This window comes from Triplophysa dalaica, chromosome 17, assembly GCF_015846415.1.
Source record: "Triplophysa dalaica isolate WHDGS20190420 chromosome 17, ASM1584641v1, whole genome shotgun sequence".
Classification (NCBI taxonomy): Eukaryota; Metazoa; Chordata; class Actinopteri; order Cypriniformes; family Nemacheilidae; genus Triplophysa; species Triplophysa dalaica.
The window spans coordinates 4,979,164-4,994,303 of NC_079558.1; the positions used below are offsets into that span (position 1 = coordinate 4,979,164).

A 15,140-nucleotide genomic window follows, 5' to 3' on the forward strand; every position below is an offset into this window, starting at 1 on the left:
CATTTTGATATATTTTTTATTTTCTCTCCTTCTTAAACGCACAATTTGGTAATCACCCACAAGACTGTTAACAATAGAGGCATGACAAATTGTCTGTTTTGGTTTATGCTTCCACGACTGATGTCTCCAGTGTGCCTTGCGAATCAGGGAGGACCTTGAAAAAGAAAATCATATTAGTCAGAATATATCATTATAAAATATACTGTTATTGTGTGGCATGCTTTATGTTTTAAGAGTAGCCTATATCACTGTGGCTCCTAATAGACTCACCTCCCTGGAATAATTTGGTCCAAGTTTAAAGCGACAGCAGATAATGTCAACAAAATACCCAATTAATCTGTGGAGCAGGTCTGTGTGGAAAAGTTCAATATAATACAACTATGTCAGTTGGTATAGCATATGGGATGAAAAGCAAATGTCACTGATAATGATTTTGATCAAATGTATTATGAGAAGACCCTGTTAAATACCACGTTTCATTTTTTTTACCTTGTATAATATGTCAGTTACCTGAGGTAGAGAAGATTCCTCCAATGATGCCACACAGCCTCACAAGAAACACAGAGAGAGGCATATGCTCCTCACTCACCTTCACCATCAGCGGACTCAGTTTATACTTAATAAAAATGCCAGACGCACCATGGCTGCCTGCTTCATGGTTTATAACCCGGTCCTGCATGAAAGAGCAAAACCACTATCAGCAGCACACACAAATAGATGTACCAATGCACACAGATAACATACCCTTTCTGTGACAGAAAACTGATGCATGTTCACTGATACATCAGATGTGTGAAGCTTGGTGGGCACAACTGTGATAAAATACTGAAAATTCTGATTGTCTGAAAACAAAATAAGAACACAAATGTTCATCAAATCCAGGGTTATTCAAAGCTGTGAATGATTCTCTGTTTATGTACATTTCCATTTGAATGCATTTCCATTTATTTGCATGCATACTCGGAGCGATCTTATCACAGTGAAAGCTTTGTGTGTTGTGTTGCTGTGGACACACAACAATTTGCGTTGGACAAATTGTTTGGACATTTTAATGAAGAGTTAAACTTTAACCTACGCTCTAATGTTATTTTCTCTGTGCCATCAAGGGGATTGATGTGTCCAGGAACTTCGTTTCCAAAAGACAGACAATCTATTCGATGTGAGAAGTTATGAACTGTTGGGGAAGTAAGCAATGGGAGAGAATTAGAGGTGCATGTTTGCCATTCTTAAAAGTAAAAAAAGTTCACTTTAAACCTTAAGGTTTTGTTTATTTATATATAGCCTTAAAATGATGTGGGGGGAAAAACATAAATAGTTTTGTTGTATATATTTTTATATCGATACATGAATTTGCTGTAGCTCAAATGAGTATAACGCTGGCAACGCTGACAGAGAGGGCAAATAAAATGTTTAACTTTGAATGAGAGCGCCATTTAAATGCATAAATTAAAGTGAGGGTTATCTAGTGGATATTTGGAAAATTACACTTGCAAAATGTTTGGTGTTGTAAACACAAGGGTCTGTTTTAATTACAATTCCATGCAATTATTCCAAAGAAATGTAGTGACGTAGCTCTTCATATCATTAGCAATTCTGTGAGAAAAACTCACCTTCTTCTTTGATTATAGGTGCAAAATGTGCATGACCCATGAGATAAGTGATAGGTCTAAATGGAAGACAATTTTGGGAAAAAGCATACTTTAAATGAAAAAGGTGCAAAACAAAGACTTTAAGAATGTTTTCTTACCAGATACATTGCAATTCATATCTGAATATGAATATAACCATGTAGTATATAATGTTAAGTATACTGTATATATTCACTTACTTTCCTAGCGTGATATGGAAGTTTCCTGCAACTTTATTGACATAGATTTCTCCGTGTATTCTGCAGGAATTGTTGTTGGATAAAGATGCAGAATCATTCCTACAAATGCAGAATCAATCAGAATATTAATTCAATATTAATAATAAAAAAAATAAGTTTAGATTAATAGGCTAATTACTATGATTGGTTGTTTTAACACACCCACCATGGAAGCGGGACAGATAAGTATCCTTTCAGTGCAGACTTAAAGAGTACATCTTGAAGTGAATGCTCCTCCCTCAGTCTGCCTTGAATCTGCTGTAATACCCTTGTTTAAGAGACAGAGATTGTATATACATTATCATGATAAATATTTCATTATGCCACAAAATGTTACTTTTTAAAAACAGTAGCATCTCACTTACTGATGCCACAGTTTCTGTTGTTCAGAGGGTTCAAAGTTGACCTAAAAAGTAAAACATTTAGAAATGTTTCTATTTTCTGGAAAACTGTTCAGAAACACAATTTGTTAGAAGCTACTTACTGGTTCATATGTCAGCTCCTTTGCTGCAACCACATCTTCAGCAATATCTAACACATCTGCGCCTATCCCTTGACAATAGGAAAACGAAAAACTCACATTTAATCCAAATAATTCACCTTTAAATCAGACTTGGCATAAAACGCACACTCTTAAAAATAATGGTGCTCAAAAGGTTCTTCACAGCAACGCCATAAAAACATTTTTTTGTTCCACAAAGGTTCTTAAAAGAACCATGTCTTCCTCACCTTTTTATAATCTGAACCTTTTGTGAAACAGAAAGGTTCTTCGGATGTTAAAGGTTCTTTACCATTTACACAAAAAAGGTTATTCTATGGCACAGTGAAGCACCTTTATTTTTAAGAGTGTATTGAAAAGCCAGCATTAAAATGATATTATAATCGCATTGAAATAATAAATTCACTTACTTTCGCATTTCATAGCAACTGTGATGTCAATTTTTATTTTCATTTTACTGTAATATTCAATCAAACAAACGACAAAACGATGTCATGGTTAATTTTTTAATCTATAATATATTTATAGATATGAAAGTGCAATGTTCACCTTGTAAAATCTGTGTCAACTTCATACTCATATTTCATCCATGTGTCTCGGTACACAAGAAACTCAGAGATGGTCAGAAGTGCCATGAGGATGAAAACAATCAGGGACACTGTACAGAAGAACCAAAAAGGTTTGATGCAATAGCAACTAGTAAACATATACTGCAATGTATAAACAGAAAACATAAACGTTCACCTGTGCCTCCAAAAGCTGATGTTACAACATAGCTCTCTGGGACTTTAGGAAAAGCATCTAGCTCTTTTACAAAGTTGACAGCTCCTTTTCTATTTAGACGCTTCATTGTTTAAGATGTAACTGGATTCACCTCAAGCTGTGTTAGAGATCACTTACAGTAAGCTAAAACATTCAAAGTGTCAGGTTAGATTTACACTTTTTACATGTGCAGCTGGCATGACTTTATACATTTAATTTGAACAGAATTTTGATTAAAAACGCTTCATGACTTTTTGACATGATCATTACTTGATGCCCAGATAAAATCTTAACTGCCAAACACAAGAAACTGCTTCCTGTTAACCAATTTGACATTTACAGCCATGTAATACTGTGAAATACTGCACAAATTACACTAATGTTTAAAAAGACACAAGACCAATGTCAGTGTGCATTGAATCTATTTGATCTTACCTCTTTAAAAACTTTAAAAGGAAGGACTGAACATGATGGGAACATCCATTTGCTGCCGTTTAAATGTGCTGTTTTGCAACCACTGCCTCGTTGTGGCACAGCTGGTTTTTCCAGCTAAACAAAAACCTGCCCACGTTTCCGCCAATCTCCAAAAACCAAAGCGGATTGGCTGAATGCTGGGTTAAGGCATTCTGAGTACAAATGTTATCTTGCTGTGTAAATCAACCAAGGTTTGTCATTTAATGAAATCAAAATGAATACAGAATTAAATATAGTTACATAATAGATTATTAATATAAATTAATCAATTAATATGTATATACTTTTAATGTGATACAATATTTGTATTCAGTTCTCACTGTTCTGTGTTCCAGCACATTAAATGTGTATGCGTATTTTAGCATCCATGAGTTGTGTAAAAAATACAGCCTTTAATAATTACACAATTCACACAACACTTTTGGGATTTTTTTAAAAACTCTTCTATGTTCCAAATGGTCAAACATACTGTCTATCAACTTTGAATATAAAAATAAAAACAATACAGAAGAACTAGAGTCACGTGGTTACCTGTCCCATGGGTCTCTCGACTCTCAATTGAGCATGCGCAGTTGCGCACATTGAGCGTTTGCTTGCAGCGCGAGGACGTCTGTATGTGTGCAACGGTGTTCACAAAATCTTCAATATATTTGGTAAAGTAATTTACCATTATGAATTACTCAAATTCACAATACATTTATTAAGTTAAAATTATAGAATGTTGCTAAGTTTATGTATGGTTACTATATAAAGTAAATTAGCTATATCCATCAAACCTAGCATGTCCAGCCACGTGGCGAGTTTTTCTATCAACTGAGAATGTCACGTGTAATCGCTGGTTTTACTGGTCTAGATTTAGTGCATTACATTCGACTTTTTATCGAGTTCATGAACAAAAGTTTCAGTTTACTCAAATTGCGTTTTGTCTTAAGTTGCAAGGAAAGTGGAGTATTGTATGACAACGTCTGTAACGTTACTCATTTATCGATATAATATTTGTACATGCTACGATAAGAACACCTAGTTTAAAGGGAGATTTTCTTAATTGCAGTTTATCCAATATACACCTGAACCAGGTAACGTTAATCCGAGTCTTCTGGTGCACTTGAAAATAACAGGCAGGGTCTATTAGAGTTTGAGCTCTGCAGGAACGTAGATCTCCAGGGGTAGGATTATCAACTTTTAGCATTAAACACACAAAAACTTGTCAGTACTGCACAGCCTAATGGTATGTTACACTTTGCAGTAAAATAGGTGGGCAGGATGAATCCGGCCTTCGCTCCGAACTTGATGAGACCCAATCTCCCCCTGAGGAGACCTGCAACTGGACCAGGTTTATTTTCACCCAGAAGTCCAGTACCACTAGTTCATGAAGTCTATCAAGAACAGCTTCTAGCAAAAGACATTCTCGAGGGTAAGAGTTTATGCATTTGATGTAGACATGCATGTCATTGATCCAGATTTGTTTTTGATGGTGTTTTTGTACTTCAGGTCCTAAAGGTGACGCCGCGCGAAAAGAGAACAACGTGGTCCTTGCAAAAAGCAATTCTGATGTGTGTATACAATAGCTTTTTTTCAACTTTAAAATTTTCAGATGCAAGTTTACATTTTGGAATTTTAATTGACTTAAACCAGCACCTTTTTTAATTATAATTTGTTACACTAATATGTTTGATGTGTCTCTATTGATGCTTTAAGCATAGTACAGACTTCAGTGGAAGTCACATTAGTTGAATATATACAGTTAAAGTAAATGTCAGATGGCTTTCTAAACCAAAGTTTAGACGTTTCTCGAAAATAAATTTCTCTATTCATGTAATCTTCGATTGAAGTCATGTCAAGATTACATAAACACGTTAACATGTATATAATAGTGTGGAGATTCCCTGTGTTTTCCACAGATGGCAGGGACCATGCTGGGCCCACTGGTGAAGTTGTGTAACTACTGCAGTCACCAGGGTAGGTTGATATCTCCCCTTGCTAGACTTCGATGTCTATCTTTGTGTCTGGATTTTGATCATGGGATTCTTTTTTTGTGAAATATAAAATAACAAAAACACACACACATATTGAGAGGCGTGTAGAATTACAGGTAAATCACTTTTGTCATTCACCTTTTCTTGCTTTATGTCTTAGGTAACTTCAGGTGCACCCGTTGTAAAAAGACCTGCTACTGTTCTGTAGCTTGTCAGACAGAGGATTGGAAAGCTCATCGACATGTTTGCAAACCTAGTAACCCAGAAGTTGCCAGGTACCGCCTCTTCTTAATTTAATGCTTAAGTATTTCATAAAAAAAATATAAAAAACGAATAAAAATGTCTTTTCAATCAGCGAGAAAGCAGAGGAATCCACAGCTGTGTCATGTGGTAATGGGCTTGGTGTCCTTCAAGGCAAGGTATGTCTTGTTGTCACAGCAAAGCTCGGTTAATAGTTTAGCTATTCCAAATGATAACCCACATCATTTCTATCACAGGACAAATGCATTGATGTACAGGCGAAAAGAGTTTATCTGCGCGATTTGCGCAAGAACACTATTTCCAAAGAAACTGAGATACAGGTACTGTGTGTTTGTACGACATTGCATTTTCTTCCCTTTATGCACACATTACATGTAAAGTTTTCTTCACAGGGAACAGTGGTTGAACTGAGGAACCCTGGAAAGTTCTTTATCAACCTCCAGTCAGTGGAGATGATGGAGTCCTTAAAGAACATCACCAGTGAGCTCCAGAAAGCCTACAGCACATCATTTTCCGCCCCATACAAGCCTGAAGTTGGGGAACTCTGTGCTGTTAAATTTCCTCTTGATCGGGTCAGAACTTTTTTTATATCAGATGTTTATCAATGTGTGCTAGTCTATGATTCGAAACTGTTTTTTTGCAAAAGTTTTTCTTGTAATTAGTTTCGCCTCTTTACACTGATGTAGAACTGGTATCGGGCTGAGGTTCAGGCTGTTGATGTGTCCCGTCGGACTGCTAGTGTATTTTACATTGACTTCGGCAACGAGGAGGATGTTACTATTGACAACATAAGACCTCTCTCTGCCAGCATCGACACTGCACCACCCTTTGTGAGTTCCTTTCTGCTTTAATTCTGTAACGTGGGTTACTTTTCCGATGAATTGTGGTGCCAGCAAAAGTTACCAGGTTGTGCTTTTGCTTCAGCTATTTTTTCTTATTAACAGGCTTTGGAGTGTTGTGTGGCTGGGGTGACACCTCTGACAGGAACCTGGAAAGGCGAATGCACTATTGCTGTTCGACAGATGTTTGCTGGAAAGAGTCTCACTTGGACTGTGGTGGATGTCATGAACGACGGAACTCTGTTTGCGGTGGACGTTCCTCTAAGCACAATCGGTAGGGAATTCATCGTGTAATTTCTCGTTCACACAAACCTTTCCAAAGTATCAATAAGTTGTATGATCTGGATCTGTGTTACAGGGAAATACCTGAGCACTTTTCTAATAGACCAAGGCTATGCCGTAAAGGTTGTTCCTGACAAACCGCAGAGTGAACAAGACATCAGTGAGTTGATGCTTCATTTACAATCCTGATAGTTGAAAGATTGATGATGTTTTGATTCGCCTTTATCTGTTCACATCCCTTACTTAGATTCTCTCCTGACAGCCTCCTTCGAGAACTTCAAGCGTTTGTCCGGTGGGAAGAACGAGAACTCTGAAGCCAGGCCTCCTGAGCCTTTGACTCAGGGAGTGGGTGACACTTTCACGGCTATCGTCACACACATCCAGTCTCCTTCAGAGATCCTCTGCCAGAAGCTCGAAAATGCCAGTGAGCTTCACACATGTCAATTTTATTTATTTTTAGTGTCGTCATGAAAAAAACAAGTTTGTACTAAACTAAACTCAGACATTTTAGCATACGCTTTCAAATCAAAAGGTTTTTTTAAATAACAAGAAACAATTCACGTAGTGTATTAGTGGTTTTTCCACTATTTTTATGCTGTTTAATATGTAACATGGTCTGGTTCTGTCTGATCCGTTCTTCTGTATGCAGGTATAATCCAGCAGCTGCAGATGAGTTTGAGGGAGCATTGCTTAAACACTCCAGCTAGTGAGAACTTCAGACCTGCACCGGGAACTGTGTGCTGCTCGCTTTTCTCTGGTGAGACATTTGTCTTCATAAACTTATTTCTTTATCCATTTATAAATTCATCTCATGTGTTTAAACCCTGAGAATGCTGATGAAGTTGTTGTGCACACATAAGATTGCTCAAACTTGCTCAAAAGACATTGCATAATATTCATTTTACCACACTGGAAATTATTTTGTGTTGTTACGGGCTGTTAACAGTAAGTTATAAACTGTTAATATCATTTTGTGCATTACAGAGGACAACCAGTGGTACAGAGCGAAAGTTCTGGCATATTCATCCGAGGACCGCGTTTGCCTCGGTTACATAGACTTTGGTAACTCTGAGGAGGTTCAGTTGCAATGTCTGCGACCCATCACCATGGAGCTGCTGGCTTTGCCAACTCAAGCAATTCCCTGTTGTTTAGCAGGTGCAGTCAAAATGTTTACAGTGTGTATAAGCGTTGATGTAGATCATACATAAGGCCTCTTGTAAAAGAAAACAATATTTTTAATCTTGTTTTTTTAGATATAATGCCACCCACTGGAACCTGGTCGGAGGAAGCCATTCTAATGGTGAAACGCCTTGTTTGCAATCGCTTTATTCGAGTTGTCATAATGGGTAAGAAGGACGGGAAGGCTCTGGTGACCATGAACGATGAATCCAGTGACCCCCAGACCAACGCGAGAGAGCTGTTGGTTACAATGGGTTACGCTGTCGTAGAAAGTGTGCAGACAACAGAGAACAAAGAACCTGCTGTGCAGGAACAGCCTCAAATGCACTGTAAGTCTAAAGATTTTTTCCAGTTTTCAGAAAATTGAGAACATGACCTCACGATGTGTTAAATTATTGCTTTAGCCCTCACTGGCCCAGCTGCGGAGAAGCTGGAGTGGACTTGTGCCGAACTTCCCGTTGATGGCCAGAAGGTGGAGATGGTTGTCAGTACACTGAAAAGTCTTGATGAGTTCTACTGTTATAACTACAGCGCAGGAGGTGAGATTGGTGTCTGTGTTATTTCTTCTCGACTGTGATTCATCAAGTTTTTCATCAGACTGTTTATTGTTCACTTGTTCGGCAGAGGTACACGTCCTGACTGATCTAACCCGTGAGCTCATGAAGCATTGTGAGTCACAGCGAGCTTCCTTCAGCCCGACTGTGGGAGAGCCCTGCTGTGCTCTCTTCCCAGGTAACTCTTTTCAATTGTAACGTCAAGTTTACTGAAAACAATTGTTCACTGTTTGTGAGGAGTTTTAAAATATACAGTGTGATTGAGATTTTAGAAACAAGCCGTTTTGGTATATGGTTCCCCCTTGTGGTTTAGAAGCGCAGTTGTATCTTATCAATGTCGTAAATACTGTTGCTATAAAAGCTTCCAAGTGGGCAGCGCATACGAGAATTTGTTGACGAAGCAGAAACCGCTGTTACATTATGTTATTTCATAAACTGCATGTACTAAAGCACTCTTTTGGCACCCACGGGGTATACTACTGGGCTATACTATACTAATAGCTCAAACTAGATTCTAGGCAACATTACATTCTCTCTAGTCTTCCTCACAGTTATAAATTGTGAACCAGTAACCTTAGTGCACCAATAAACAACCTGAACACAGCCAAATTACAAATACGCTCAAAAGTAAAGGACTGTAAGAACATTTTTTACATTTAAGACTTTCAAATCCAGTAACAGGAAGGATAACGCGTCACCGAGTGTAAGTCTGTAGGGTTTGGCGATATATCGTGCGATTCTTATGCTCTGTTTCTCGATGACTTGCTGTTAAATGCCGCCACATCCGAAAGCCAGAGGGCGGTCTTACGCCGAAATTCTGAATATGGGAAACAGAAGAAGAACACTTCATTGCAGGAAATGCCAGTGGTCATATTTTATTGCTGTTCTTCAAACCTTTTCAAATTATTATAGTCATTATATCATATTTATAGTCATGACGTTTAACGAGTATTGACTTTTCAAATGTATATTATAAACGACTAAATCGCGGTTTAATTTTAGATCGAGCTGTACCTCCTACTGATCAAAGAGCCGTAGTTCACGGAAGAGCTGTGCATAAATTTCGAATCGGTTTCAGAATCGATTTAGACGTGTATAATTAGCGTTAACCGCGATATATATCGCCCAACCCTATAAGTCTGTCAGATAGTCGTGTTCGGGCTCATATCCGATCACTCTGCCGATAGAGGGCTGCTTAGGTAGCAGCGGCAGTAAAAGGTCGCCCTGTTAAGAGTTGTCCTACCACTAAAATCATTTTTGAGAGATTATTTTAAATTTGAAAAACAGCTTGTTGTTGCTTTAAGGTACATCACTGACATGTTTGCAGGTGATGGCCAGTGGTATCGGGCTATGGTTCTGGAAGTCTGTGAAGTGGATAAAGCTAGAGTTTATTTTGTGGATTATGGCAACTCCTGTGAGGTGGAGTCATCTCAGCTGAAGGCCATCTCCCAGTTCCTGCTCAAACTCCCCTACCAAGCTATACGCTGCTGGCTTGCAGGTTTGTGTTGTTCAAGTTGTTTTCGATTCATTAATAACCAAATCTAAAAAGGCTTTAAATACATTGTCAACATTACACATGTGTACGGCAGGAGTTGAGCCGGTGGAGACGCAGTGGAGAAAAGAGTCACTTCAGAGGTTTCAAGCCCTTTGTGTCAGTCAGCCGTTGAGCGGGAAAGTGCTGTCCATCACTGAGAAAGGATACGGGGTGGAACTTGAGAGCGGAGGACAAAGCATTGCTGCTCTGCTCATCTCTGAGCAGCTGGCCAAGCTTTATGGACAGAAACAACCTCCACCAAAGCCAGCAACACCCTCCAATCAGATTGAGGCTTTGCCCACACTTAAACCTATTGATCAGAAACAACCTGCTGAAGAGACATCTAAAGTGAAAAACAGGGGGGCTGAAAATGGCCTAGCACAGTCAACAACATCAAGTATGTAATTGTTTTTGCTGTCTATTTGAGTAGCATCTGCCTGCAAACTCGGAGGCTGCACTTTCAGGACAGCATTTCTAGGACCCTAGGTTTTTAGCAACAATGGATGCGACGAGTGTATCTGCTTGTTTTTCTGAAGTATGGATGACAATAGGAGTGTGAGTATCAAATGTGACTCTTATTTTTTTCGTTTAACATTAAATTTTTCATAATTGTTTTAAATTTTGGCGAAGTGAGTTGAGTGAGACAATATCAGTTTCTAATTCTGTAAAACGAGTTGTAAGTATATTTGTTTAACGAAACCAGTACGACTGGCAACCTTATGTTGATATAGTGACTATGGGATGATTATTAATCCAAAGGCCTAGCCAGCACAATAAACTGTAGCACTTTGTGAAACTTTCATTACTAATTCTTTAAATTAATCTTATGTTTTAATTGCACGTCTCTTCATTTTGACATAATTTTTATAATATTCATTTTTACATTTGACATCAAATTAATTGTTTGTTAAAATACCGCATGCTAGATTTTGTCATGTACTGTATAAATGAAGTGATTTCAAGGACAGAGCTCAGCGCAGGCAATAGAATGACAAAAGGTTAATAAATAAATTAGTGACCAGTCAACAGTAAGTCTGAAGCAAAGTACTTGATCAAGATCTTTTAAATATGAAATAAAAATTAGAGAGTTGAACATGTTCAACTGAAAGTTCATTATTTCATTCACTCCTCTCTCTTTCTCTTTACGCTTTTATCTCTCTTAGGAGTCAACGTATATTCAATATAGTGTATTCAATGAAGTTGGTGAATTTAATGAAGTGGTGCATGAATGTGGTTCATGTGAACTATTTCTTTGTGTGTTCAACTGTTAATTTTTAATTTTATAATATATACACAATCTTAAATCTACCCCGTGGCACCCTTGTGTCTTCACTCTGCACTTGAAATGTGGTTGATCTCGTGATTGGAAAGGTTAAATCATGTACTTGATGTGTTAATATTTTATGCAATTTAGCGATCCTGGAATTGCGGCCTCCGGTATTGCAGTCAGATAATATTGCTCTATTTTGTGTGGCTTTGTTTTTGTCTCTCAACATTTGTAATGGTTGGATTAGTGAATTGTGTCGTTTACTTCTGGTCATTCTTGTGATGATTATTGTCACCTAGGTGCCTACTTCCATTTGAACTGGAAGACTTTGGAGCTGCCCTGCAATGAGATCTTTCAGCCTCGGGTGGCAGCAGTGATCAGCCCAAGTCTCTTCTACATAATGAACCCTGGGAAAGGTGTGCATTTAGTAGATTTGGGTAAAACTATGAACTTAAATCTCCAAAACTATTATAATTCACACATGGCCATTAGTATAGAAAAATAATGGATTTGATTTCTGTCTGTTCTGTTCTAGTGAATGCTGAGGGTCTGAAGGCTGTTATGACTGATGTGGCAAAGTTTTGCAGCAGACAGTCATCCCCCACAGAATGCAATCCCTTACCCGGTGCCGCTTGCTGCGCACAGTTTTCAGGTCAGTTTGACCTTCAGACCACATTTAATTTTCTAAGCTTCATGTAAAGATAATACACAAGCATTCAGTGTTTCCCACAGGATCTTGAGACTTGTGGCGCTGATGACGTCACACACTAATTGGCATATTTATGACGTCGTCACGCTGTTTCTCTTTTACACTCTGATCTGTCACTTTATACTTCAACTGAATGCCATTCTCACAAATTTTCTGTTCTTTTGTTAGACATGACACGATTAAAAAATAGTAACCTGTCCTGACCCAATAATGTTTAATACAGCCAGCAGTCACTTTAACTGCTGCTAAAATCCTGATTTATAAACTTGTCATCGTATACATCTACATTAAAAAGCGGATATATGCAGACATATTTGCTATATCACTTATATTTCACATGGAGTGCACGGCTGTTACTCTTTCTCCTCAATGTGCTACTGCTTTCTAATCGCTTTGATTTTAAATGCAACTCATAGTTTTAAATTTTATTATGCATTGCGTATAGTGCAGACAATTTGTCACAAATCGAGAAATATTTGAGTATACACTGTCAGCACGGAGCTAACTACACGCACACTGCACCAGGCGTGCATTTGCCTTAGTTTCAAAACATTATTATTCACAATTACTTATCTTATTTTCACTTTATTACAGAAAGGCAACAAACAATTCAACTATACATTTCATTAAACTAAATGATGTGACTTTTTCTATTTACTTGAGACAAGTTCAAGTACAATGTAATTAATCTTATTATAGACGATAGAAACAACATATCGTGAACAACACCGGTGAAAATAGCAACAAAGTGTAATTAAACGCTAAATCTTAGGTACATACACACCTGAACAAAATCTTATGACCTGGGGAAACATTACAAGTATTCGCATTTCTCGCTTGTGAATCGTAACCAGGTTGTGAGTACTGCTTCAAAATGCCAAAACAAGAAACTGGAATAAGAGACAAAAAACAGAGAGCAGGCAATTTAACTTAATTTAAACTCAAACAGGCTTTTCATCAGCTGATCAAAAGTTTAAGCATTTGTATTGAAACATCCCTGATAATTCTTGAAAATAAGGAAGCACTGGCAAGAGACCATTGTGGAGATTCATTGGAATTCCTGTGCAAGCCAGTAATTTCATGTCTGTTGTAAAATAATGACACGCTTGGCTCATGGCTTTTAAACTACAAAGGTATGTATGCAATGGGTAGATAATACTTTTTTGTAAGTGTGTTGTTTTTATGAATGTGTAATTAAAAATCTTTTAGGAAGTAATGTTGTTCTTTCCTTTCAGGTGACAAAAATTGGTACAGAGCTGTTGTGTTAGAGGTGACAACCAAGCACGCGAATGTAATCTATGCAGATTATGGGAACATGGAGACAGTCCCCGTCTCTAACATCCTTCCCATCACCAAAGAGCTTCTCCAGCATCCATTCCAGATCGTCAGGTGTGCACTCGAAGGTAAGAGTACCACCTGAATTTGGTCAGATTATGCAGAGGGTCATTAATCATGGACCATCTGAGTTTATTCCTAAAGTGATTTCTGCTATTATTGTTACCTGTTTTTAACAGGTAACGAGCATTTTCCTTCTGTGTGGCCCACTGATGTTATGGAACTTTTTGGGATGCAGTTGAGCGGGGGAGTTGTGGCATCTGTTCAGCGCTTTAATGGGACGTCCAATTTGCTAACTCTGACCCAGCAATCAGGCCAAGATGACAGAGACATTAACGCTGTTATCCTCAGAGCTCTGGAAAGAGGACAGAACAAGACCAACTCAAAGTTGCCCGCCGAAGAGAAAAAAGACCCAAAGCTGTCCGCCGACAAGAAAAAAGACACAAAGCCACCCGCCGACGAGAAAAAAGACCAGACACAGACCGTCACCACGAATAAAACTGCAGATGTTAAGAAACATGACCTGGAAGATGGCACAAGTCTGATACAAAGTGCCAGCTACCATAAGAAAAAGGAACCGGGTGAGGGATTTTCATTTTTAACAAATTGTACTACTAGTGGTTTTGCAGTACAAGAATTTATCTGGGTCTTTGCTTATGAAATTCAGGTACACAGGTGCAGCACCACCTGGTATTTTTAGCTGTAACCCAAGGGTGTTATTTGAAAGCCTTGTCATCATATCTAGAATAGTTTGAACTATCATTTGTGTTTGATTTCAGAAAACGCAAGCGAGGCGATGACTACAGTGGAATGCACTAAACCAGACAATGTTACAAGCTCAAATGCGAGCACTGGTAGGTGTTATTGACGTTTTGAGATGTTGTCTTTCAAGGGATTGAGCCACTTGGGAATGCTGACAGTAGAAGGCAGTCATTTTCTATTTCAAAAAGTGGATGTGTCTTGCACAAATTGTGTGTTTTATAGTCTAAACCACAAATGCACTTCTAGTTATGAAAATTATTTTGTGCTTTTTTCTCTTTCAGCCCCCCCCACGTGCTGCTGTCTTGATCTAAAGCGAAAGGTTGGCAGTTGTTTTCCGCAAATTGAACATGGCCAATGTGCATTTTTGACAATGTGATTTATCATTTCTCTTTTTCCTCTCTATAGATTGACCGGATTGAAGAATTGATACTCCTACTCATAAAAAATGTTGGCGGAGCCAAATAGTCAAGATTTGTTATCAAGAATGTCTAGTTTAAAATCTGTCTAAACAAATGGTTGTTCGTCCTACCTTTTTTATTTCTACTGTGTTTTATAAAGTTTTATATAGCAGTTAACTATTAACCTTCAGTAATGCAACCTGCTCAGATTTCTTGTTCCACGCAGTCAGTTTTTTGTTGAACTGGGGTCAGTTTTGTTCAGTGTCTTCACATGTAGATTTTGACAGTATCATGCTGCTTTGATTTAAGAAAAAAACTTGAGTTCTTTCAAAATCTTTGTCGTTCTTTATACACTATCATATGTCCTGGTTTTGAATAAGCAATCTAGGAAAAAGAGTCTTGCACTCTTAACAATTATAACAGACAATTAGCATTTAAATAC

At 38.0% G+C, this 15,140-nt stretch overlaps 2 protein-coding genes across 6 annotated transcripts; one reads left to right on the plus strand and one right to left on the minus strand.

The window, feature by feature from the left end:
* Positions 1 to 8: 8 nt before the first annotated feature.
* Positions 9 to 3,660, minus strand: si:ch211-225b10.3 (endoplasmic reticulum-Golgi intermediate compartment protein 2). Of its 2 annotated transcripts, none has more exons than XM_056771580.1 (14): positions 3,564 to 3,660; positions 3,111 to 3,272; positions 2,916 to 3,024; positions 2,777 to 2,823; positions 2,352 to 2,419; positions 2,233 to 2,273; positions 2,034 to 2,135; positions 1,829 to 1,927; positions 1,611 to 1,666; positions 1,076 to 1,174; positions 745 to 842; positions 511 to 673; positions 271 to 350; positions 9 to 154 (listed from the first exon to the last, which is right to left on the minus strand). In XM_056771580.1, exons 2-14 carry the CDS (start codon positions 3,214 to 3,216, stop codon positions 104 to 106), a joined length of 1,119 nt encoding a protein of 372 aa, XP_056627558.1. In that variant the 5' UTR covers positions 3,217 to 3,272; positions 3,564 to 3,660; the 3' UTR covers positions 9 to 103. The 2 variants fall into 2 exon arrangements, with proteins under 2 accessions (XP_056627558.1, XP_056627557.1); XM_056771579.1 differs by having other exon boundaries at positions 3,111 to 3,246; positions 3,564 to 3,649.
* Positions 3,661 to 4,170: 510 nt separating this feature from the next.
* tdrd1 (tudor domain containing 1) lies at positions 4,171 to 15,043 on the plus strand. 4 transcript variants are annotated; one of them, XM_056770485.1, is made up of 26 exons: positions 4,171 to 4,255; positions 4,849 to 5,016; positions 5,094 to 5,155; positions 5,504 to 5,561; positions 5,739 to 5,853; positions 5,934 to 5,997; positions 6,076 to 6,159; positions 6,232 to 6,411; positions 6,526 to 6,669; positions 6,784 to 6,952; positions 7,037 to 7,120; positions 7,208 to 7,384; positions 7,610 to 7,717; positions 7,945 to 8,115; positions 8,214 to 8,468; positions 8,544 to 8,678; positions 8,764 to 8,871; positions 10,021 to 10,191; positions 10,283 to 10,624; positions 11,794 to 11,931; positions 12,030 to 12,146; positions 13,439 to 13,606; positions 13,718 to 14,119; positions 14,318 to 14,392; positions 14,582 to 14,619; positions 14,706 to 15,043. In XM_056770485.1, the coding sequence occupies exons 2-26, from the start codon at positions 4,866 to 4,868 to the stop codon at positions 14,763 to 14,765; spliced, it is 3,576 nt and encodes a 1,191-aa protein (XP_056626463.1). In that variant the 5' UTR covers positions 4,171 to 4,255; positions 4,849 to 4,865; the 3' UTR covers positions 14,766 to 15,043. The 4 variants fall into 4 exon arrangements, with proteins under 4 accessions (XP_056626463.1, XP_056626464.1, XP_056626465.1 ...); XM_056770486.1 differs by having other exon boundaries at positions 7,223 to 7,384; XM_056770487.1 differs by having other exon boundaries at positions 11,794 to 11,910; positions 14,706 to 15,042.
* Positions 15,044 to 15,140: the final 97 nt, after the last annotated feature.